We start from the raw sequence: 24,368 nt of genomic DNA, 5'->3' as shown, positions 1-24,368 counted from the left end.
ATGACGTTCTATAAAAAAAAAACGTTATTATATTCCATTGATAAAATACATGCAGGAAAAAGAGTATTTATTGTTTTCTTTCGTATAGGTGAAACAACAGACATTGATTTAAATTTTCCTTTAAAAAAATATTTACAAAAACTCTAATCCTAAGCTTAGCAATTTAATTTGGCTGCGTCTCCTGCAATTCTTGTCGTCTTTTCAGCTAGGGTTTCAGGGTACAAAGAAGTTCTGCAATAAACGTTAAAGATGAGTCAATTAATTATTCTGCTAATGTGGGCTTCCTTTACCTCTGGGTCCGCATCGTAAACACATTTCGCGAAGTTGAATGCTAGGTCACAATTGTCCTCGCCAGCTGAAAAAAATTAAATATATAAATATATCAATTAAGTATAAAACAATTTTCAGAGAGGTTATTTTTTCATTTTAAATTAGATAATGAGCTTAATTGTTGGGAGACTTTAAATTGCAAAGTCTTATGACAGGATTTAAACCTCAGCCTTCATTTGTTTCCTTGTGCGTTGAGCTTCCTTTCATTGAGGTCAAGTGTATTTCCGACTTTTCTCCCTAGATTTACTACTTATTTTATATTTTTAAGCTATTCTGACCAATTGTCCCAAGTAACGTTTTATTTACTCTCAATAACAACGATGACTGAAAATTTTTCAGTAAGCAAGGTTGTGAGTTTGATCATGTCAGTACTTACCCTAATACTTCAAATAGAAACTTCTTAACTTAAAGGCAGTTAGCAAAACACAAAAATATAAGTTGCTTATTCTAGTAAAGACAAATGATTTTTTTTTCTAATAAGAGAGCAGAATAACCTAAGTTGGGGCTTCCCAAACTATGGTCCCTTGGGCCCTCCGACCCTGATTAGTGGATCCGCGGCGAACTGAGAAAAATTAATAATTTCAAAAATAAACGTAGAATGAATAAATTTAAAAAAAATTAAAAATTAAAATATCAAGTCGCGGTCACTTAAGTCAAGACTTTTTACAATACTACTTAAGTGACGATATGAGAAAACTTCACCATCCCCTGCTTCTCAAGACATAAGTGAGGTGAGAAAGCGCTTTCCTGGTTACAGAAAATACGTTCTGAACTATTATCTCCGTTGATAGACCTCAACGTTAAATTGGCCAAAGTTTTCAGTGATTTTGCAATTATGAGAAACAATGTGTATCGTCGTATTATCAGATATTTTCATGAAAATGAATGAGATTAGTCTTTCTTTGCAAGAGAAGAGTATCACCACTTTTCATGCTAATGACAAAGATAGCGCCTTCAAAAGAAACATCCAGTTTTGGGTTTGATCTGTTGGGATGGAGGTGGAGTATTTTCCTGTGTTAAATGATTTTTTAAAAGAAAACAAACTGGTGCTTGCGAACGACACGCTGATTTATGAAATATGTGAACACTTTTAAAGTTTGGAGATGTCCTTTGAGCACTGCTTCCCAACAGCTCGAGATAAAATCCTGCAAGACCATGAATGAGTGATCCAACCGTTTTCTGTTTCGAAAAAATATCTATCTAAATGTTTTAAACTAAATGTTTTATAGATATTACTTCAGACTCCACCTTGAAATCTACTTTCGAGTTCGATTCTTGCTCCTATTTTTTACTCCGTCTGGAAAACAAAAAATTTCAACCATCGTTGAAAAAGCCAAAAGTTTTCTTCTTCAATTTGCCACAAATTACCTATGCGAATCTGGTTTGTATTTCTGTACAGTAACCAAACTTAAATACCGAAGCTGTCTAGATGCTGAACCGGACATCCCTCTCCAGCTATCAAAAATTAAACTCAACATTTCCCAATTGTACAGGCTAAAACTAACTAATACATTATTCATTAATGTTCAAATTATTACTTTTGAAATTGGCTCGAGTTTTACATGACTATTGATTCCGTTCTGTCCAATTTGATTTTCGTGTTCCGGATTTTGTATATAAAGTTAAGTATGTCAATCAAAAGTTGTTTTCATTGTGATATCCCCTCCGTCATGTAATTAGGAATGGTCTGGCTAATTTATAATTGATTTCACATATACTATAAGTATCTAATTTTAAATACTTGAATGAAAAGGGTCCGCTGGCTAGAAAGTCTGGGAAGCCCTGACTTAAGTATTGACATTCCTCCTCAACATCGTCATCATTCGATATTTCTCCCAAAACCCCGGCTTTTTAACGTAAATGGACATACAATTTTATCGTTAAAGTCGAAACGTTCAATCGTTCGTTCGTAAGTACGCCATAGTTCAAATTTACTGAATAAGTTTTATAACAAAATAAAAACGACCTTATGATCACCTTGACTTTCCCGGCAGACACAAACCGGATGTCAACCTGTCATTAGTTCCTTTAGCCCCACTTCGCTCCAGATTGAAAACAATAATTATTTCCTCATCCGCAAATTGCAGATGTTAATCTAACGAAGCATTCATAAAAGTTAAAGTTATTTTTCAAATTACCTCAGAAATGAAATTCGTTAAATAAAAGATTATAAACCATAATATTAAAATGATTGGGGTGCTATTTGCAATAAATGTGCAGTATTGGTTTAAATAAAATATAAGGAAGTATTTACGTTTAAGTCTTGCATTAAATATCATTTTTCTCGTTAATAAAGAGGGTTCGTTTTCTCGTTACTACCATAATTCTTGGGTGAATGTGTTGTCGCTTGTGGAGATATGTGTGTTACGTTTGTCGCATTGTATGTAAGCGATTTTTTTTTAATGCGCGATGCAAGCTGCATGTCGTGTTATATGTTTATGCTTTAGGCTTTGTTTTCGTTCATGAGAGTTATGAGGTTATATATATACCGTATTGCGTGTGCGTTTTGGTTTCTTAAGATGTGTGTGCGGGTTACATGTGTACGTTTCGTGTTCTGTGTAGTAGCTGTTTTGGGAAAATGTATGTCTGCACGCGATTTGCGCTGTGGTGTGTTGTTTAGATGTGTATGCCACTCGATCAAGATCACACTCTCTCTCTCTCTCTCTCTCTCTCTCTCTCTCTCTCTCTCTCTCTCTCTCNTCACAGATACGTTATATATATATATATATATATATATATACCGTATTGCGTGTGCGTTTTGGTTTCTTAAGATGTGTGTGCGTATATATATATATACAACTTCTAAACTGTTTTTAACTTAAAATTATAATTTAATTATCTACAACTATGTACAAGGAACTTGACGAAAATTGAGACACATCGGCTGGGTAAAGCCATGAAGATGGCGGAACAATCGCCGAAAGCTTGGTGAAACCCAATAGTGATGTTCCTTATTCACCTGTAAAATGACCTCAAGAAGATCCAATACAACATCAGTACTCATACATGTTCTTAACTTCCGATTTGAAGAATCCGTTCTTAATATGTAAGCATTAAAAAAGTAATCATCATACTTGATCCCTCGCAGCTTTCGAATGCAGCCATTATTTTTTTGCTCACGTCCGGTGCTAACATCTTGGTCACCTGGTTCCTGATCATATTTAGGCTTACTTTGTTGTTTTTAACCTAAAAATCGCGTTATTAATCAACTTATGATGAATTTATTTTAACCAAAGTAAGAAAAAAAAATCGGGACTAACAGCCTGCATCATGCCAAGTACGCAGCCCAAATAACACTAGAACAAAAAGTTAATAATTTTCTAAATTTTCGTTCAACCTTGAAACTCTGTAAATTGGATACTTTCGTATCGACCAACTTACTTTCAATTTTCTATCTTCTGCATCAAATTCACCTGTTAACATTTTTGCCAATGCATCTGAAAAATAAATAAATCATGTTGAGAGATTGTGAAAAAATAGTAATTTCTGAACTAGTTCGCTTTTACCTTTACTGACACCAGACTTAGGCAGGCAAACGTTCCTGACTGTCTTCATCGCCTGTTTCATTTGCGCCTGGGTCATGTACTGTTAACAAATAAAACAATGTTATGTTTGTTAGTCTTTTTCACTTTATTAAAATTATTAATTTTGAAGAGCGAGGTATGATGAGTAAGTTCATAAGTCGGACAGTTCATAAAACTTTAAAAAATTGTTTAAAAAATAATGCCTGAGACGTATTCTTGACCTATGTCATGAACGGTATTCCATATTTCAATCCTTTTCACATACACTCTTCATAAAAGAATTTAGAACCTTTAAGAGCCATTGCGCATTATTAATATTTATTATTTTAAATTTTTTTGGGGGGGGGCACGTTAGCTCTTACGCAAATAAATTCATCCTTCCAGATCCAGGCCGGATGTGCAATTAAAATTAGGGAGGTACTAGGGTATTTGATACTATGCTGATGACTAGCCATCCTAGCACACTGCACGCATTCTTTATATTAGAAACCATATAATTTCGCAAGTACGTGAGGTATAATCAATCACAGGAGAATTTTTTTCTCTCGTTTTCATGTTTTCCTGGACCAAAAGTTCCGCTAAATATAGCCTTTCTTTCGTATCAGTCCAGCCGACTTGACAGTCATTGCAGCTTAATCTTTTCAATGGGTTACGCCGCGGGATTTGACTGGGTGCCCCGGTCAAGCGGCGTCGTCGCAGCTTATTTGTCAGCCTCTTAATTTCCTTTTAGGCATTATTGTCATTATGAAATCATTGTAAAATTATTAAACTGTATTATTAATTAATTAGATTTAATTATTAAAATTGAGAATCCTTTGCATTGTTAAGAGGGAATCGTTCTTCAAAGAAATTTGAAACCATCTATTAAAAACTTTAATTATGTCAATTTTTAGACATATTTCAGATTATTTTGCCCAGATGATGACAAAGCTTGGAAAGTAACGTTTGAATTTGTTTTTTTTTCCATCAAGAATTACCGATTGTAAAATTAAAGTGAACATATAAGTGAATATGTATATATTTTAAGCACTGTTGGAGGAGATCGATTCAGGTCGAGATGCAATAGACCTTGTGGCCGCAATATATATCCCTATATTTGGTGTAATCGGGGATTTGGTACAATGAATATTATGGTATTAATAAAAACATATAATTGGTATATAATATATATAATATTATATATAAATAATATAAATGATAAGGATAAATTAGTTTACGAGTGAATGTTTGGAGTCAGAGCTTTATAGCACTCAGAAGAGATATAGCTAACCTNACTGAAGATGGTCTACATGTGATGGAAACCCGTCTGACGAAATAAATGCCTGTGGATAAGACTATTTATTTCCAACCAATCATCTTAAGATATGTTAAGATATTTTTTGTTAAAATATCACATATTCGTTATTAGAGTTGATTCTGCCCTAACGACATATATGTAAGTCCTACTAGGACAAAGTGGCTGACAGTTCCTCATTGAAGATTGTGCAATGTCAAAACGCGTTTGAGTAATTCAACAAACAAGTGACCCAACGCTGGTTCAGTCCAAATTCATTATTCATAATATTTTTTTAAATGTTAAATGTACGTACAAAACGTTTACTGCATTATAATATCAAAAAAGTCGACCTCGTTGCATCAGAAAGAACACGTCAGTTAACAACGACAGATGTTCCAGATCAAATAATTATTTAAACCAATGTGGCGAGAAGTGATAGGTTCAACTGTGCACACAAGTGTGTACAAGCGTATGTATATTTGAACTTACATAAATCAGTAAAAAATTGTTATATTTAAAAAAAAAGTAAAACATACGAATGTTTGTTATAATGATACAAATATAACAATTGTTTCACGTAAAAGATAGGTGTGTTAACTTCTGCCCCCTTATATTTTGTTTATTAGGGCGTTGTTTTCTGTTTTTTTTTGGGGGGGGAGGGAATCCTGGACGCGTAAACTTTATTTTTTCTCTTCTTTCTCATGAAACAAACAAATAGGGACTTAATTATTTCAAATGACAACGTACTCCTCAATATACATTTTTCAAAATGGGCTTTGAGGCTGAATTCTACGGTCTAAACGGTTTTTATTTGAAGCAACCGTTCTCAATTTATTCGCCAAAATTCCTTTGCTTCTTGAAATCACCTCCAACTTCTTCAACCAATCATAAAATTATTTATTTATCATTTCAATTGATAGTAAATAACTTGCTTATGGTATCTAAACAAATAATTTCGCAACAATTTTCTTAAATAACATTGATTAACTGGACGCATTGGATGTAGCTCATTAAAGCGCGATTCAACCTGGTGCTGAAGTTATTTTGCCTATTGGAAATAGTTAAATTCATATCCGCGTCACGTTATGCTGGAGAGTTAGATCAAAACTTTTAAGTTACTGAGAAACTAGACAAATAATAAATGCATACATTGTTGTGAAGTCCACAGGATATCCAAATATAATTAACATTGAAGAGGATTCAAGTCAGTCGAAAATATTCTTTTAAGAAAGAATATTCCGTGTTGCAGTATATTGTTCAACAATCTACAGTACAAGTGATAGTATTATAAAAAGCAAAAAGTTTTAAATATTATTTTTAAAACCATCAGACAGCTTGGCCATTTCAGCTCCGAGCGCATGCGAAATATAACCACACATTCAAAACGCATTCATACAAATAAATACATTCACACCTATTTACATTCTGTTTGGTAGATGGAATACACAATATTCCTCCATCATCCTGCATACAATAACAAACTAATCTAATTGGGGCCGATAGGATACTTTTATAAAAATTCCGCCATCGACCCAAATCACGTACACAGGTCGAGGGGTGATGGGATGCTATTTCACCATCAGCCCCTCCCCATTCACTCTAATAAATACACTCACTCATACAAAACACATATTTTGACGGCTATATACAATAAAAACGTTTCGTATTTAGATGCGAAAACCACATCGTTCCTCGTGTAAGCTGCCTCTTTGAGATTAATGAGCAAACAGCAACCGTGGAGGCCCTCAGAGCAGCGATCGCCCTCGGGCGGGTTTCAACGCAACGCTAAAGATGTGGAAAAGCGTAATGAGGCAGAAAGGATGGCAGACATGTCTGAAAGTACAAATAAAATTAGAGAAATAAGACCTATACCTCTTCCACCTGAATATCCTGAGCGAGCCGGCTCCGCGAGGCCCGTCCCGGATGGAATAAAAAACTGTGACAAAGAGTTCATCAGATGGAGTAGAGATTAGAGTCCAATATTCACAAGAGAGAACATAGCTAATCCAAAAAGTTACCCAGCAGCGGAAGCCAACAAGCTTCAAAGAGCCACATATGGCTTAGGGGCGGCAAAACGAACAAAGGCACAGATGGCTATATATAATAAAAAATTCCCAATTCCCCTAAAAAGCAGAACAGGAAACCCTGAAACTCGCTACGTGTCCGTGAACCATTCTTAAATCCGGCGGCATACCTACACGCTCTCTGTATGGAGCCAAGGCATAACACGCCTCTATTATATGGGATACATCGAGCAACCTTTCTCTGCACAAGTGCCACCTGCGCGGGCTTTATTATTATTAGTTACATTTTTAAACAAATAATATATTTTAGTAAAACGAATGTGAAGTTAATTTAAAAAAAGTAAAATGTTACATAATCTGTTATCGACTTGAAACTGTCTTAGATAAATTTTCATAAATAAACAATTTAGGATTAGAAAAATGGTGGTATAAAATTACACAAACTAATATAACTCTTAGTATCACTTTACCACCCCGACTGCTGGTTCAGTTATAGTTCTTTAGCCGAAGTTCCTACAGAAATTCCTAAGTAATTCCTATTGGCCTGATGGCCCTGGATTGAAAGTGGATGTACGATCAAAGGGTGATGAGCCCCTTAGTGATGAGGGGACAATAAGAATGGCCAAAACGAACACTCTCATAAAACCCTTCGGTTGGGCTGAACAGTTTGGAGTTAGCTTGTATGTCTTAATAGACGGTGTCATCCTTCACTTTTAAAAAGTACAATTGTCGTTGGAAAATTAGCGCAGAAATTTGGTGTCACATATGACAGTAATCGTTTTAAAAGGACCTTGATAATTTTTCCTTCAGATATTTGAATTTTTCTGGAGAATGGGCTTTTTACAAAAGCCTAGAAATTATTTACTGCGATGTTAAGCTAATATGTTCTACATTCAACGTAACAACACAAGTTCATTATCGTAGTATTTATCCAGAATTTGTTTTTCTTGAATGGACACTATTGGTCTTAAGCACTAGTCTACTTTATAGTTTTAAAACTTACGGCTTCGGTATAAGGGACTAGGAGGTAAATCGTAAGCCCCAGAAGCAGTAGGCACCTCCATTGCAGATCCATGTCTAAACTGTCAGCGATGACAGCGAATCCTTTATAGATTACCCTTTGTCCAGGCATTAACTCTTAAACACAGGTATCAAAAAGGACTGCAAGGTCGTGCCCACAACTCCCAAAGCTTGTATACAATTAATTTATCTAATGACCGCCTTCTTTACATTGTTTTTACTCGTACTGAGGAAACATTCATTTTATGTCCTATCCAGAATTACAGAATTTTGCAAATTGATGATTAGAACTTTTTAGTTGAATGTGTACTTTGCCAATTAGGGTGGTAACCCGTGTTGAGAACAACAGGAAATGTGGCTCTATTGTCTAGCTTTTTTAAGCCAATTATTTTCTCTTTCAAGTTTTGATACAAGAAAACAAACGGCAAGCCAAATTTTTAGATAAACGGTTAGTTTTCCCCCATGGAGGATGATGAACCAGTTGTTTCAATTATTTTTACACGAGCACAGTTCTATGGAACAATTTTTCAGGTAAGTTCAAGTTTATTTGACTATCATGTAAATGCAATTCAAACTCAACCAAAGCCTTTTCCGAAAATATATTTGTTTTAAAGTGACAACTGTGAGATAAATCTGTGGCTCAACCAAATTTAATAATGGGAGATAGTCTGTGGTCGATTTAGTGGATTAAGTTAGTAAGAACTGAGTTCAATTTACAATTGAAATTATTGACTTCTAATAAAAACTAAACCGCATTGTACGCAAATATACAATACAAGGAACTGTAGTGTTTATTTAATGATTCAGCTGAAGAAGTGCATTTCTACTAAAGAACCCTTAATATAAAATGGATTTCAAATAGATATGTTTGTAAATGGAGAAGTTTGAAATGTAATTAATTACTTACCGGTTTGCAAATCCCATTTACATAAATCGATTATAGACTGGGTGAATAAATAATTTTAAAAATCATATGTTTGTTAGTTGGTACCTTAGATATTACTGTTCGTAGAATAGAATCGATAGGGATTTTGGGACGAAAATGGAGGGCGAAGAAAGTGAGGAAAAGCATGCGGAAACTAAACTTGAAACGACTTCACTGCCGGATGCAGGAGAAGACCGGCCTTTCAGGTTGGAAATAAGTTACGTCTACACGAGAGTTAGGAAAAATTTCGGACGCCCGTTGCGACTCACTGTAAGTTTAACTATCTAACGTTTTTGTTTATAAAAGGGTGAACATGTCGATATTTCCTCCGGTTTCTGTAGCCCATGGCGCCGAAATTTCTGGTCCAGATGCCCCCGAACGATGAACTGAAGGAGCTGCACATCAGACTGGAACCTGCTCCGATCAGCACGCAGGTCGAACTTCAAATGTCCGCTCACGAGGTGGGTATTTATCAAATTCTATCTTTTCCGTTATATAACGATAATTAGTAACAGGTAGATGCTCAAGCGACTCCTTACACGAGAAGAACACAAAAACACGTCGAGGGAGGCTATCCGATCGAAGTCAACACGGCCGACTTGGACATGGTCGTTAGGTACCAAAAGAAACAGGGAAAAGGAGAAGAGCTCTTCAGAGTCTTACCTATTCTTATAGGAGTAAGCATGTTGAACATGGTCTAAAGCAAATGACAATATTTTAACCCAATAATGTCATTATTAGAGGATGGAAAGGTGCCTGAATCAAAACAATTCCACGGATTTGTATGAACGGTATTTCACACCTCCGCATTTCGAGGAGGAAGCTCCGAATCGTCCTCTGAAAGTGAAAACTGTGTACACGTTTAAAGACCCCATGACGCCTTTTCGGCCCACTGTGGACGTCGCTTGGGAGCCAGGGAGCGAGGTCCGACTAGCTTCGGCACACTGCGTGCTCGATTTCGGTAGAGTCGATTACACGAGAGACACCTACTCCTACGTTTGGAACCTAAGTTAGTTAAAACGAGAATTCTTTATAATTTATGTTGCTGAAACGCTTTATTTTGGTTGACAGTGAATCCGAACAGGCCGGAGTTGGTTCTCGACGCTGGTATGCAGACGTCCTGCCTTGAATTTAACCCAAAAGAAAAGCGGATAATCTGCGGAGGGCTTTGTTCCGGGCAGGTTCTTTTCGGTCTTATTAATTATACACGAAAACTCCATTTTTTATAATGGCAAATTGTTCTATTACAGATGTGCTTCTGGGACACGAGGAAAGGGTCGAAGCCCGTAGCGTTCAGTAACATTTACGAATCATTCCGAGACATACCGACATGTGTTTTATGGATTAATTCTAAAACGGGAACTGAATGTTTCTCATCGGCGAGTGACGGTCAGGTGAAATTTTTAACGATTACAATAACTCTTCGTGAGTGAGTGAACTTAGCGGAACGGTTGAACAGGTGCTTTGGTGGGACACGAGAAGCTTGAAAGAACCCATAGACAAATTGCTTTTGGATCTATCAAAATCAGATGAACAGTTGTTCCCACGAGCCACTGGCATTTCGAAACTCGGATACGAACACACCATGCCAAACAAATTCATGGTAACTAAGACAAAAGCGGTTTAGAAACATTTTACCAAATATTTTCCATCTTTCAGGCAGGCACAGAAAACGGGAGTTTAGTCGTGTTGAACAGGAAGGGTAAAACCCTTAATGAAAAAGTCGGAACGATTTTCAACTGCCACCACACTCCAATCAGAGCTTGCAAAAGGAATCCAGGATATCTGAAAATCTTTATGACTGCTGGTGATTGGAGAGTGAAGATTTGGTCAGAAGATTGCAAAGAGCAAGAAATATTTTCAACTAGGTACGCCAAATCACATTATTTAAATTTAAACCCCAGCTTTCTAACTCTTGAATATTTGTCCAATCCGCATCTTCTTCCTTCGCCCTCTTGTTTGTTATTAATTTCTGTTTTCAAACTTTAAATTCAACCTTGGACTTTCTTATTTGATAGTTTCATTATTTTTATGAATGATACATAATGTAAAATATAATATTAAATAATAGTTTAATGACATCTCTATGGTTTTAAACCGTATGAGGAATCTTGATTTACTTTAAGTTGAGCAGAACTTGAACATTTGGCAACTAATTTGTATTACATTATAATTTATATTTTAACTTACATAATAAACTATCCAAAATAACCAAAAATTGTTTTTTACGTCCATACAAGTTGTGATGATCTCAGTAGATTTTTTTTTAACAATGATAAATAATAACTTAAAGAATATCTCAACGTCATTATAATTAAGAAAAATAAGGGTAAAATCAACAAAAATTTCTCAAACGTCCTTTTGTTTGAAGAGATACTAAAAAAAAAACATTTCTTCTCTAACGATGATGGTGAGTATAGATCTGCAAGTCGGTGTACACATGTTGAACCGACACTGGGTTAGCTATTGGGTCCGTCCACTTGAGTAATTCCAAAAAAGACGGACCAATAAGTAGCCTATGTCCTCTGGGAGCAGGAGTACCTCAGATCTTACTTCCGATCCTTTACCTCCTCTAAACCGTAGCTATCAATAACTTCCTCCGCCACCATGCTTGCATACCTTGCTGTGCTATCTGCTGCTCTGATCCCGATTCCACAATTGCTTCGGAGGAGCAGGCAGGTACATGTCCTCCGAATAGCCGAATGTAGCAAACAATATATTGCGTATAAAGTTTAAACGAATCAAAAGCACCCATATCGTTCACACTTCGAAGCAAATCGAAGTGTGAATATTCCTCAATAATACTCCCATACCAAAAACGGACTACGCAAGACTAACCTGGAACCAACACACATGACTAAACGACAGGGATTAAACAAACATTTCAGAACAACTTTACAGAATGCAATCACACAAATCTAAGGTTTCAACAAAAAACAACCTGGCAATCTACAAGATATTAATAAAACCAATCTGAATGGGCTAGGACTGTGGGGCACTGCTAAACCTTCCAACATCGAACGAATACAGAACTTACAATCCAAAATCCTCAGAACCATAGTCGATGCTCCTTACTACGTCTCCAACATCCTCAAAATCCCTCCCGTGCAAAAACTAATCCCCGAAACATTTTCCACTTTCCATAATCCGATCCTTTTCCAATAGAAACCAACCTTATCATGCTATCAGATGACTGAAAAGGAGATGGCCTTGTGACCTACTAAACGAAAGTTAGTCCTCGCGTATAATTGGGAGAACAACAATGCTTATTAACTACCTCCACATGAACTATGCCATTTATGAAACTAGCTCATTACAAAGCGTATATAAGTTAATCCATATTTGCTTAATGGTCGTAATTTTCCTACATTAATTATTCTTTTTAACTAGGGTTTTTGACTGTGGTGAAAAATTAGTGTCCGAGGGGTTTGGAATCCCAAAAGCTCAAGTGGTTAGAGCAGCGGAGTATTGGGTCGAAGGTTGTGGATTCGCATCCCGCTTGTGACACTAATTGCTCATCTCAGCCAAAAACCTTAAATAAAAAGAATAATTAATTGGAATGTATATAGATTGTAATAAATATATTAAATTTAAATAAATCAAAAAAATAAAAAGTAAGCTGATTTGAGCCTAGCCACTTTACCCTTCTGAAAACCGAAGGCATATAGCGATAAAATGGTATAAGTTTTGCATAAACCATGTACAAATCGGTCACAATTAATTTTTACTCAAATAAGAAGGACTATAAGGGTTAGAAGGGTTAATCATTTCAACGCTTTACCATTTATTTTCATTATCCATCTCATAGAGTTTAGAGTAAAATGTTTACGTAAGTAATCTTTATCTGAAATATAATTAATTATTTATAAGATAGATATTTTTCATTTGACTGAATATCATTTATCAGTTCTTGTCTGTACCTCCCAAGTATACCCTTATATAAGTTATTAAACACTATCAGCCAATCATTCGCATTATCAAAGTTTAAGTCTATATCTGTATTCCCAATTCACTGAGGTCAGTGACCCAGGATAACGCTATTTTATGACCTGTTTTGAAACTTTGGCTATCTGCATTCGACACGTTTACCTTTTATAATATAATTTATTTAACATAACTGACAAGTATTACAAAAATATTATTCTATTTTAGGTATGAAACTACTCAGATTGCTGGTTGTACATGGGCTCCTAATCGAGGGTCTGTCTTTTACGTGGCCAAAAAAGATGCGTCGTTAGACGTGTGGGACCTGTTGTACAAGACAGATGTACCTATGATAACTCATAAAGTAAATGCAGACGTTACTTCTAGTTATTTATATGTGATAGTAATCTTCAAAGTAACTTTAAATTAACAACTTTACCTAATTTTAAAATTTAATATTTGTAAAGATTTGTGTAGAGATTAGTGACCGTTAATCGATAGTTATTCAGATATCGTGAGATGCGGTCGGGTGTGATGTAGGTTTCAGAAAAAACATTTTCTTTATCGTGCCAACGTTTCGATCTTTTATTGAGACCATCTTCAGGGCCTGGGATTTACAAACAATGTTTACATTTAACAAATACATTTAGGATGTGGAAAAGTGAATTTATACAATGCAAAATATATTTTATATTCAAACAAAGTATTTCTTTTTTCACTTGAAAGAAGCCGACGCCTTACACAAAATTGTCTTTTGTATACCGACTTCCTTCCCCACCCCTTCAAAACCAAACATATATAAACATAAAACAGCTAAATCTCACTGGCACTCTCAACACGACATGCAAGGATGGCACAATTACACAGAAGACACACTTTGAGTGAGTAGAAATACTTTGTTTGAATATAAATTCTATTTTGCATTGTATAAATTCTCTTCTCCTAAATGTATTTGTTAAATGTAAACATTGTTTGTAAATCCCAGGCCCTGAAGATGATTTCAATAAAAGATTGAAACGTTGGCACGATAAAGAAAATGTTTTTCTGAAACCTACATCACACCCGACCGCATCTCACGATATCTGAATAACTTTGTAAAGATTTGTGATGATTGTGAGATGTTTGTATTTTACAATTTTTTGTTTAAGATTTGTGTGGGTACGAAAGAAGATTGAAAGAAAAAATTAATCTGTTAGGCTGCTTTGGCTTTTTTCCCTCCTGGAACGATGGCTATGTAGTTATAGCGTGACTAAACAGACCAAAAAGTTCCATTTATGGCGCGTTCTCACGATTCTACTTTTGTTGTTCGGCTTCATTCAGTTTTTGTTCACACGTTTTAATAAAAATTGATCAACTTTTGATTTTGCATTGAATATCCCTTCTTATACATGTTTCCAACCGACCAACAACAGAATTTCGTTTTTCTAATGAACAATTAAGTCAGGCAATTTCAATTTCTTTTACGGTATTACTCAATACGTTTTCTGTTATATGATCAGTACTGATCAAGTCGCGTCGTCATAAGACCGCGGGCTCCGTAAATCATAAATTTCGGGAAAATTCTCTTCAATTTTCAAAAAAGAAGAAATTTAGAATTAAATTCTCGCCACATGGCATCGCTCGGTAATTGCAAAAAGGCAAACGACTTAATTTTGCAATAACAATTTCGGCAGTTCCAAAGATAGTAATGCTTAGGATAAAATTCTACTCATTTTTGCAATAAAGGTTCTTTTTGTCTATTTTATAAACAAAAGTAGAACAACAACACTAATTGTAAAGTTGAATCATCAAAACGCGTCTTTACATGGCCACAGCCAATATCTAGGTTTCTTCAGCTGTAGCAATGTTTTGGTTTTTCTGTTTCAGTTAGGAACTGTGCCTTTCACTTGTCTCAAAGAAAACGAAGATGGGACCCATTTGGCCATCGGCGACGAAAATGGCAACACTAATCTCGTCGAAATGTCTGACCATTTTACAGAAATGGACAAAGCCGATAGGGCACATATCAACGGGGTGAGTTTAGATTAAGAAATTGTTCCAGAAAAAAGGCATGTAACAATCTCTCTAATAATTCTTGCAGTACTTTGACCTGGAAGGACATAGGGAGAAGTTGATCGAGGCGAAGAACAGAGAAGTCAGATTAAGAGCGAGGACTGCTGGCGAGGAAACAGAAAAACCGAAAATGCCGATTATGGAAATGAGAACCAACGCTTTCGTCGAATTTAATCAACGCTTGGAAAAAGTACTCTTTTATCACAATAAAAGCAATAAGTCATTAATTAAAAATATTGTTTTCAGTTTGAAATGGATTTGAATAGTCGCATTGCGAGCAACATGGATATGAGTAGTGTTAACATTCATGAGAAATCGTCGACGATCGGTGATAGATCGATCTCCATCGGTGCCGATAAATCATTTCCATCCACCACGTCTGCATGAAGAGGCGACGATCTCATGAATGGACAGAACAGAAATCCCTTGTCCTATCCCAATAAGAAGTGAAAATAAAACTCTACTCATAAATCGAGGGTTTTCTTCTGTACGGTGATTGCTTTGCCGATTTGATTTAATCTCCTATGGGGCAGTACTAATCCAATTTCTTCAGATCGGCCGTTATTCGGCCGACGCACCTCAGCAAGTTTGCGAAGTCAGCCCGAAAGAGGACTTTCGGCCCTTGGCTTTCTTCCAAAGTCGGTAGATTTCATTACGTGAACACAATTCTAGTTTAGTGCCAAATTGCTTCATTCTGTACGGATTATTGTTGTAAATTATATCAAAAGCTGGGAGTCGGAAAAAGGGGAAAATTAAAGAAATTGACATCTCGAATCAGTTACACCCAGCAATAATTTACATCATGTATGTAACGATATATGTAAACTTTTATTTATAGAAATATATTTAACAAAAAAACATTTTCACATTAGGGCCACAGTAAGTAGGAAATATAATTATCAAAAAGGTGCAAGAAATAATAATTAATAAACAAAATATGAATGATATTAATATAGTTGAATATGAATGAAGGAGAGAAGTAGGTATAAAGGAAAAGTGTAAAAGAGAGAAGAAAAGTGAATAGCAACTCAATAGAATCATGTTAAATCTTGTTAGTTTGATCAAATCATCGATTGTTTGCAAAAAGTTGAAAGATTCATGCCTGAAAACCCGAAGGGGGTACCGAGGAATAATGCCAATGAAGAGAATTCCACAGAAATTCGCCCTGTGACGCAAGCTTTTTATAATATTTAAACTATGGGAAGAATTAAAGTCGAATATAATGAATAAGTATGATGGGCAAAGCTTATTTTTTATTTTAAACAAGTAAATAAGATATCGCAGTTTAAGGTAATCAATATGATATTTCCAAAGTGAATTTCAATTCCCATTCACCCTTCTAGCAACAAAGCCTAAATAAACATGCCAAAATAATCTGGTATTAAAAGTCACACCAAGGTTTTTTACCTGGTTATAGGAGGATATTAAAGAGCCACCAAGAGTAATGCAAGGTAAATCCTCAGTTGGCAGATGTGCATTGTAAATAATTATCAATTGAGATTTGAGTGGGTTAAGTTTAAGACCATTGTTTGAAGCCCAATTTACGAAGATAGAAAGGTCTTTGTTAATTAGGTGAATGGAATCAGGGATTAAATGAGGATGATACTGTCTATAGATTCAGATATTGTCAGCATATATGTGAAATGTGGAGTAATTTAAACAAGAAGGAAGGTCAATAATTAACACTGAACACAATAAGGGACTTAAAATTTCACCTCGGGGAAGGCCAAATTTAACAGAAAGGCCAGATGAGAGTTTGTTATTAGGAAGTTTGACAACTTGTTTATGACCTGACAAATAGCAAGATATTAATTTAGAACTAGAGGACGAAAAATAAACAAATTTTCAAGTTTCCAAATAAATCATTTCATATAATTTTTAATTTACACCTTCTTCATCTAGTCTACATTGAATATAAGAAGCATTTAATGTTAAAATATACATTAAACATAAAATAGTTAGGGGAAAATATACAACAAAAAATCCAGACATATGGAAAACAATAGTTACGTACATGAATTCAATAAATAAATAAGACAATAATATTCAAGTACGTGCTATACAAAACTAACTAAACAGATATGGATTTAACATCTATTTACACTTCTTATCACAGCAATTGGTTAAACCAGGTACATTTAATTAGTAATTACCTAACCTAGGCGAGGCCACCTGCGCTTCAGTCTTCCAAGATGGTTAGAAGGAAGAGTTGGGCTTGACAGTTTGCGATCAATGGGTTGTCAAGAGAGGATAGTTTGGCATGAAATTTATTGTAGTGGGAGGGGGCCAGATTTGGTATGTAGGGTATGTTGAGATCGGAATGATTTAGTTAAGATTGGAACACTTGGCTGACCCGTATATATATATATATATATTTTTTTTTTTTTTTTTTTTTTTTTTTTTTTTTTTTTTTTTTTGCTTGAATGGGATTGGAGGTTGGAAATAAAAGTAACAGAATAGGTGTTTGGAGACTGATTGCCATGTCATCGGAGTATATGAAAGTTAAGGTTTCTGAATGTAATGGGAGATCAGCTTTAAAGAAGGAGTAAAATAAGGGAGCAAGTATATTTCCCTGAGGGATACTGGCTAAAATGGGAAAAATAGAAGAGGAAGAAGTGCCTTGGGTTACTTGAAAGTATAAGTTTGTTAGGAAAGATTGGAGGATAAGGTAATGTGTAAATGGAAAGATGGCCTTTAGCTTCCTCAGAATGCACTCTAGTAGTAGCAATGTGGTAGTTTTGAAGTAATTAAATGGCACTTAAATTAATGTGGTAATTAAAATTAAGTCTGAAATCCAGATACATTCCAAGGATTTTTAGCCCATGCTATTGGCGAGCTATGTATTTTGACATGATGGCAATGTGTTGTCCTTGTAAACAGTATTGCATTACTCTTGTTAACATTAGGCCTGATTCTCCATTTTTCAAATATTTATAATAACTATATCCAGTCATTGATAATTCTCTGAAGATGGAATCAACCCTATAGGAGACTCTTATAAACGCCATATCACCAGCAAAGAGAGCCAGGTCAGCTGTGAGTTTTAGCTTGCAAAGGTCATTGGTAATGATGTTAAATAAGGTTGATGCAAGAATAGACCCTTGAGGAACCTCCAGCTTTTATACTTCATAAAGGTGACCTCAAGCCAATAATTTGTACAAAGAATTTCCTGTTGGTTAGGTAATTACTAATTAAATGTATTAGATCATTAGGAAATTGGTATGACATGAGTTAAAATATGAGACCTATGTGCCAAACAAGTCAAACGTTTTCTCCATGTGAATAAGTACCAATACCGTTTGCTTTTTTTTACATTAAAATTATGGAGCATCTCTGGCCAGCTACATGCAAGTAGAATGCATGGGCCTGAAGCCAAATTGGCATTAGTTACATCATAAAAATGGTTTTAATTAATAGTTTTAATTAATTTCTAAATTAATTAGAATAGTCAAACTAAAATGAACAGTATTAAGAAAACCTGATGGAAAGATAAAACCATTCCTTTGTTTAGTCAACTTACCCAACCTACACTGTCGCATACACTAACAAGACATAGCAGAGAAAACAGAATTCAGATAAATTGCAAGATTTGTATTTCATTTTACCTATTTGTTTAGTTAACGTAAAACATGAAAAAGTGCATTATAGTACAGTTTTGACTTCCTGGGTAACCAGAAAAAATAGGCAGATCAAAATGTTTGGAGACGATCAATCAACTGGTTCATAACCTCATGTCTCACATAAATACCTCAGAAAAAAATCAATATCTCACTGGCACTCTTAACATGACACACAGTAATGACACTACTGCACAAAAACAAACACCTTGAGCCCCGAATATGATCTCAATAAAGATCGAAACGGTGGCACTATAAAGAAAATGTTTTTCTAAACTATGTCACACCAGACCACATCTCACGATCTCCAAATAATCATTAATTAATGGTCACTACATACCACACATTATCATATATTACATGTTAAAATAAACAAAAGCAATATTTTCGATAAAATTAGACAAACTATCAGTCATTTTATTATTTTTATCTTTTATCTTTTTTTATTATTATTTTTATTTTATCATTTTTAAGAGAATAATTTCATCAGGCTTTACAAAAATAATATATATATCGCGGTTTCAAGCTATCTTTGAAATTGTATATGTACTTGTGACAATCAATGAAGCAAACATGAAAATTCAACATTTTATTATTTGTTTTTTGTGAAAATTTTTTCTGCTTCTTATTTTTAATGTTCACTCAGCACCTTTGTTCATCAACCATTGTTTCTTGTTGATGTCTTTCCAGTCTAGGTACATCAAAATTGTACAGAGGATACTCTTCCTTAGGCAGTGATCTTTGACCTCACACAAGCCCTCATACCCAGAGTGGCGGCACCTAATCCATGAATTATTTACTGGTCCATTCTTGTCAAGATTCACTTGGATGAAGATCTAATGACACTGGCAATTTTTCCAATTTTTTTACTTTGAACCATCTTATGCAAAAAAAGACTCCTGAGTAATCAAAGACAAATACTAAAGAAACAAGGTTGATTGTACAATTGATTTATGTTTTGAACATGAATGCACAGAACACAAATTTCATATATTGACAATTTATAGAGAAATGTTCACACAAAATGTAAACACAAAAATATATTATTAGAACATTGCTAAGAAGCATAACTATAATAACAGCATAAAAAGGTCATGGCTTGAATTCTAATTTCACACTAGTCTAAATCATATGGTTATTAGGTTTTGAACAGTTTTTGCTACAATGACACAACCTAGGACAATTTTAATAGTATAAAAGTTTTAAAATAGTTTAATTTTGAGACAAATTCAAATACATAAGGATAAGCTAAACTTTCCGATATATGACGTCGTTATTAATTCACATAAATTAATTATTTATTTAAGATAACTTAATATTTTGGCCCTCTCACGCTAACAATACAATGGAAAAACTCGATTAAAAGAAGACATATCAAGAGCATTGTCGGTGGGTGGCCCTCGAGCGATCTTAATCATACAAGAAGGGTCATCCTCTCCCTATTAAGAATAAGCCATGGCAAGGTTGTCACATAAACACTTATTTTTGGGCCAAAGCCAGAGAAAGGTTACTCGATGTGCCCCACCGTGGGGATGTGGAAAAAGGGTTGTTCTATTGTATACAGTAATGATAGTTGTGTATATCTTGCTTGTTTGAAGAATGAATGTATTTACTAGCGTGAATGTGTGATGTGAGAGGCTCAATGGAGAAATATAGAATACTCCACTACCCTAATTGAATTAATGGTATGTAGGAGTGAATGTATTCAAGAATGAACATAAGTACGAATGGGTTTGGAACTGCATGAGTTGGGTGCTGAATTGACCTAGTTGTTGACCCCCCCCCCCAGAACCCAGCCAAGGTGGTTGGGTGGATAAACGGGTAGATTCTCGAGTCTACTGGAAATTTACTGTAAGTAGCAAAAGCTGGAATTGCCAGTGGATTATTAGAAGTGAATAGGCTCAACTTGGCACTTGTGTGTATGCACATTCACATGTGGATTTGAACCTACATAAATCTAATCTAATATTCAATGCAGGGTGCATGCTATGAACTAAAAATTTGTAATGTACTCTTAGTGATACAATCAAAAACATAAAAACAGGGCTTAATTTCAATTGCAACTTTAATTTCAACAAGAACAAAGCCTGCAGGACTTATATTTACATAACATTCAAATCCATCAATCTTAAGTTAAAGTTGTACTACATGGAGAATTATTCACCATCAATGATTAACAATTTGGATCAGGGATGTTGTCTGAAATGAAGTGGCTGTATCTTTTTCACCGAGATTTCGAATCGCTCAACTTAGTTTTATGGGAAAAAGTACACTAAATATGAATTATTTATTGCTCAAAGCAAAAATAACACCAGTACGAAGCAATTTAGCCATGACCAAAATTCTTTACCAAATACTGTACTTAGTATTTGAAAGGTGTACTTATGTTGTACTATTGCAATGCTTTGTTGGAAATAAAACAAGGTTGAATAATTTTGTGTAAATAAAAAAATATAAAAAATCACAGTCAAAAAACAATTATAAACGATTCATACTATTCTACAATCAATTGACAAAACTCTTATCAGGGAATTTTTATAACAGACTGAAAATCAACTTCTTTCTAACCCTATAGCGTTTAGAGCTTACATGCTCAAGAAAAAAGGATCAAACTCTCTTCTTCCTTGCAATATAAAGAAAGATTCTCATATGTGCCAAGTACTATAACAAATTTCTATGCGTTCTATTCATTAATATCTGAGCAATATGAACCATCTACAATAACACAGATGATCTGTCAAATCTAAATATTAATAAGGAAGATATACTGGAAATAATGGAACAAATCGAATGCACCATTAGTCCATCTGTGTAACTAAACCAATATATTACATATTTTCTATCTCTATGAGGCTTGGTAAATTTCTGAACTAGTGAAAAATCAATTGTTGTCATTTGTATCATAAAAGTATAAAAAGAAATAACTTACTACTGATTTGTTATAAAATAAAGCCTCTGTTTACAAATGTTCTTACTGCGGAACAACAAGAATTTATTTTTAAAAAAATCTACTTTAAGAAACCAAATAATTTTCAACCAGTTATTTTGTTAAGATTCATATCAAATAGATGCAATTTGTACAAGTTTAAGAAAAGCATTTGAGAAAGTAGATCACTACACCCTTATTTCAAATCTAAAGTAATAGGAATAAGAGGAAGTGAATTGAAATGGTTGGCTGACTACCTCATAAATAGAGTACAAATATTAATTATAAACAAATGTCTTTCGATATGCATCCCAGTGACACCTGGTGTACCACAAGGTCGGCACCTGCCACCCCTTATGTTTAACACATTTATACATGACATAAAACAATTTTTTAGCAGATTAAATTATTTGCAGAAGACTTAAAAGTGTACATAGTGATTAAATCTTTAAAATATTGTGTTATGACACAATTAGAATTAAATAATCTAATCAGGTGATATAATATTACTTTAAATATTTAAATATACATATATTTTTTAATGGCCTTATGATCTAAGATTAGCCAAGGTCTGAGATGATTATTATCCGTATACATATTGGGGGAGGGGGATTGTGAAAAAAAGGGCCAGAGGCAACTGTGAAAATTGAACCCATGAAATGGGGGTTTACGAGCAGAGAGTCTCTCACACTAACCACTCAGCTACCATGGTCCCGAGCATTGAAATATATGAGTACATATATGTTTTATGTATTTTGATAATTGACGAGTACTGGAATAAAATTGCCCAATATGGGACCTCTATTATTGCAAAAATAGCTATGTAAAGGGAAAAAATCATTAGATACCTAGTTTCTAAACTAAATATAAAACCTGAAGAAGTATCATAATTGTTATGAAATAGTTAATTGAAATACTTATTTCAATTAATTATTTTATGTAAGGTCATGGTTGAGATGAAAAAGTTATGTAATGAATAACATAAATTTAACCCAATTTATTGCAATATTATTAAGTTAAATGGTAGAAAACAAACATGTAAACAGAATGTTTTATTTAAATGAAATTTACCTTCTGAAGACAGCAATTCTCTTGGTAAAACAGGGATGATGAATCTGCTAAACTGTTTAACACTCGTGGAATAACTTTGCACACTTTTTAAATTATATTCATATAATTAGTTATCTGTTTATTATTATTAATATTATTTCCAATTTATATGCAAAGACAGTTGAGAAGAAAAATTACTGTCACTAGCGTGTTTCAAACCCACGACCTTTAGCTGCTGGTCACCTTGGGCTCGTGGGCTCGAATCCCGTTCGTGACACTAATTTTTCTTTTCAATCATCTTCGCGTAAAAATTGGAAATAAATTACACCCCACAGAAATGGGTGGAAGAGAAATAACCTAAAAATGTTGAAGTTAAGAAAAAATACTGTTTTCAAAGTAGTGTAGACTAATTAATTAATAGAAATGATAAATGGTGGAGTGAGTGAGTTGTTCAATCTTTAAAAAAATAGTTTCTACTCACAGTAAGTTGTTTTCAACGATCCGGATTTCAAGGTTATAGCTCATCATAATGATGAAGGATTTCTACAACCACGTCTCTCGACATGAATTCATGTAGCTATATGCTTGAAATCCAGATCGTTGAAAACAAGTGTGAGTAGGAACTATCTTAAAAAAGACTAATTAATTATAGATTAAATTTTATTGGTTGTTTGTGCTTGTGGCGAGGGGGTTGTAAAAGTAACAGAAAGGATTAAACCAAAATTAAATGAGTTAAAATGCTGGAGTGTTGTGTTAATGTTAGCATGTGTCCTAAACTGACTACCAGCAGAGGTGAGAAGCAGCTAAACTGCCGATCAAGAGTTTAGGACCACCTTAATTTATAGCTTAGCTAAAAACTATGTGATATCAAGATATAGTATAGGATCAAGAGAATTATTGATAATTTGCTAGTAAAAATTTAAAAAAATTAACTTTAAAAGAAACGTGGAGCGATTAGTGACTGTTAATCGATAATTATTCAGAGATTGTGAGATGCGGTCTGGTGTGATGTAGGTTTCAGAAAAACATTTTCTTTATCGTGCCAATGTTTCGATCTTTATTGAGATCATCTTCAGGATCTGGGATTTACAAACATTGTTTAATTTAACAAATACATTTTTGCATTGTATAAATTCACTTTTTTCCACATTCTACATGTATTTATTAAATGTAAACAATGTTTGTAAATCCCAGGCCCTGAAGATGATCTCAATAAAGATCGAAACGTGGCACGTAAAAAAAATGTTTTTCTGAAACCTACATCACATCAGACCGCATCTCACGATCTCTGAATAATTATTTAAAAGGAACAGCTATTGGACTCGGCCACCTTACCAATATTGAATCAGTATTGGTGAACTATCAGAAAAAGTATGTAAAATTCTTAAACTTAAAGGTTTAGAGTTGCTTTTTACGCGTTCACTTAGAAACATACTGTCAAACTCCAGACAGGGTTGACAACTTGTCAAAAGGCGGGATTTTCAAACTTAATTGTAATGATTGCGATATTAAATATATAGGAGAAAGAGGCAGAGAAATTAAAATGTTAAAGAATAGTTTCCTAAATCGAACAAATTTTTGGAATTTAAGGGCCATCTAAATGAACCAGAACACAATTTAAATCTTAAATACAACAGTGTAAAAGGGAGGGAATTTTCATTGGAAGGCGTTGGCGATGAATTGGCGGGTTCGTTTTTACA

General features: G+C 34.4%; 2 protein-coding genes across 3 annotated transcripts; one reads left to right on the top strand and one right to left on the bottom strand.

The window, feature by feature from the left end:
• Positions 1-50: 50 nt before the first annotated feature.
• LOC106665176 (general odorant-binding protein 56d-like) lies at positions 51-24,105 on the bottom strand. Of its 2 annotated transcripts, XM_024228795.1 has the most exons (8): positions 24,004-24,105; positions 22,690-22,741; positions 3,837-3,915; positions 3,712-3,767; positions 3,591-3,626; positions 3,405-3,516; positions 291-355; positions 51-231 (listed from the first exon to the last, which is right to left on the bottom strand). In XM_024228795.1, exons 1-8 carry the CDS (start codon positions 24,099-24,101, stop codon positions 214-216), a joined length of 516 nt encoding a protein of 171 aa, XP_024084563.1. In that variant the 5' UTR covers positions 24,102-24,105; the 3' UTR covers positions 51-213. The 2 variants fall into 2 exon arrangements, with proteins under 2 accessions (XP_024084563.1, XP_024084564.1); XM_024228796.1 differs by lacking the exons at positions 22,690-22,741; positions 24,004-24,105 and adding an exon at positions 8,158-8,312.
• LOC106665171 (dynein intermediate chain 2, axonemal-like) lies at positions 9,126-15,546 on the top strand. The gene is made up of 12 exons (XM_014391416.1): positions 9,126-9,369; positions 9,441-9,560; positions 9,615-9,776; positions 9,841-10,108; positions 10,171-10,280; positions 10,350-10,493; positions 10,559-10,702; positions 10,759-10,967; positions 13,252-13,387; positions 14,890-15,036; positions 15,104-15,265; positions 15,322-15,546. Exons 1-12 carry the CDS (start codon positions 9,217-9,219, stop codon positions 15,460-15,462), a joined length of 1,896 nt encoding a protein of 631 aa, XP_014246902.1. The 5' UTR covers positions 9,126-9,216; the 3' UTR covers positions 15,463-15,546.
• Positions 24,106-24,368: the final 263 nt, after the last annotated feature.

The sequence above is a fragment of the Cimex lectularius genome, unplaced genomic scaffold (genome assembly GCF_000648675.2).
Source record: "Cimex lectularius strain Harlan isolate CLEC.00 unplaced genomic scaffold, Clec_2.1 scaffold298, whole genome shotgun sequence".
NCBI classification, from domain to species: Eukaryota; Metazoa; Arthropoda; class Insecta; order Hemiptera; family Cimicidae; genus Cimex; species Cimex lectularius.
The sequence above is the reverse complement of the archived record's forward strand: the minus strand, read 5'-3'. Positions and strand labels throughout refer to the sequence as shown.

Bases quoted from the DNA above. Each gene is read 5' to 3' on its own strand.
- LOC106665171 (XM_014391416.1), top strand. From the start codon at position 9,217: ATGGAGGGCGAAGAAAGTGAGGAAAAGCATGCGGAAACTAAACTTGAA. The intron at 9,370-9,440 runs GTAAGTTTAACT...CGGTTTCTGTAG, and splicing joins GACGCCCGTTGCGACTCACT to CCCATGGCGCCGAAATTTCT. The intron at 10,494-10,558 runs GTGAAATTTTTA...ACGGTTGAACAG, and splicing joins CATCGGCGAGTGACGGTCAG to GTGCTTTGGTGGGACACGAG.
- LOC106665176 (XM_024228795.1), bottom strand. From the start codon at position 24,101: ATGTTTCTAAGTGAACGCGTAAAAAGCAACTCTAAACCTTTAAGTTTA. The intron at 3,627-3,711 runs GTAAGTTGGTCG...TTTTTGTTCTAG, and splicing joins CAGAAGATAGAAAATTGAAA to TGTTATTTGGGCTGCGTACT. The intron at 356-3,404 runs GTATGATGATTA...AATTTTTTTCAG, and splicing joins CGAAAGCTGCGAGGGATCAA to CTGGCGAGGACAATTGTGAC.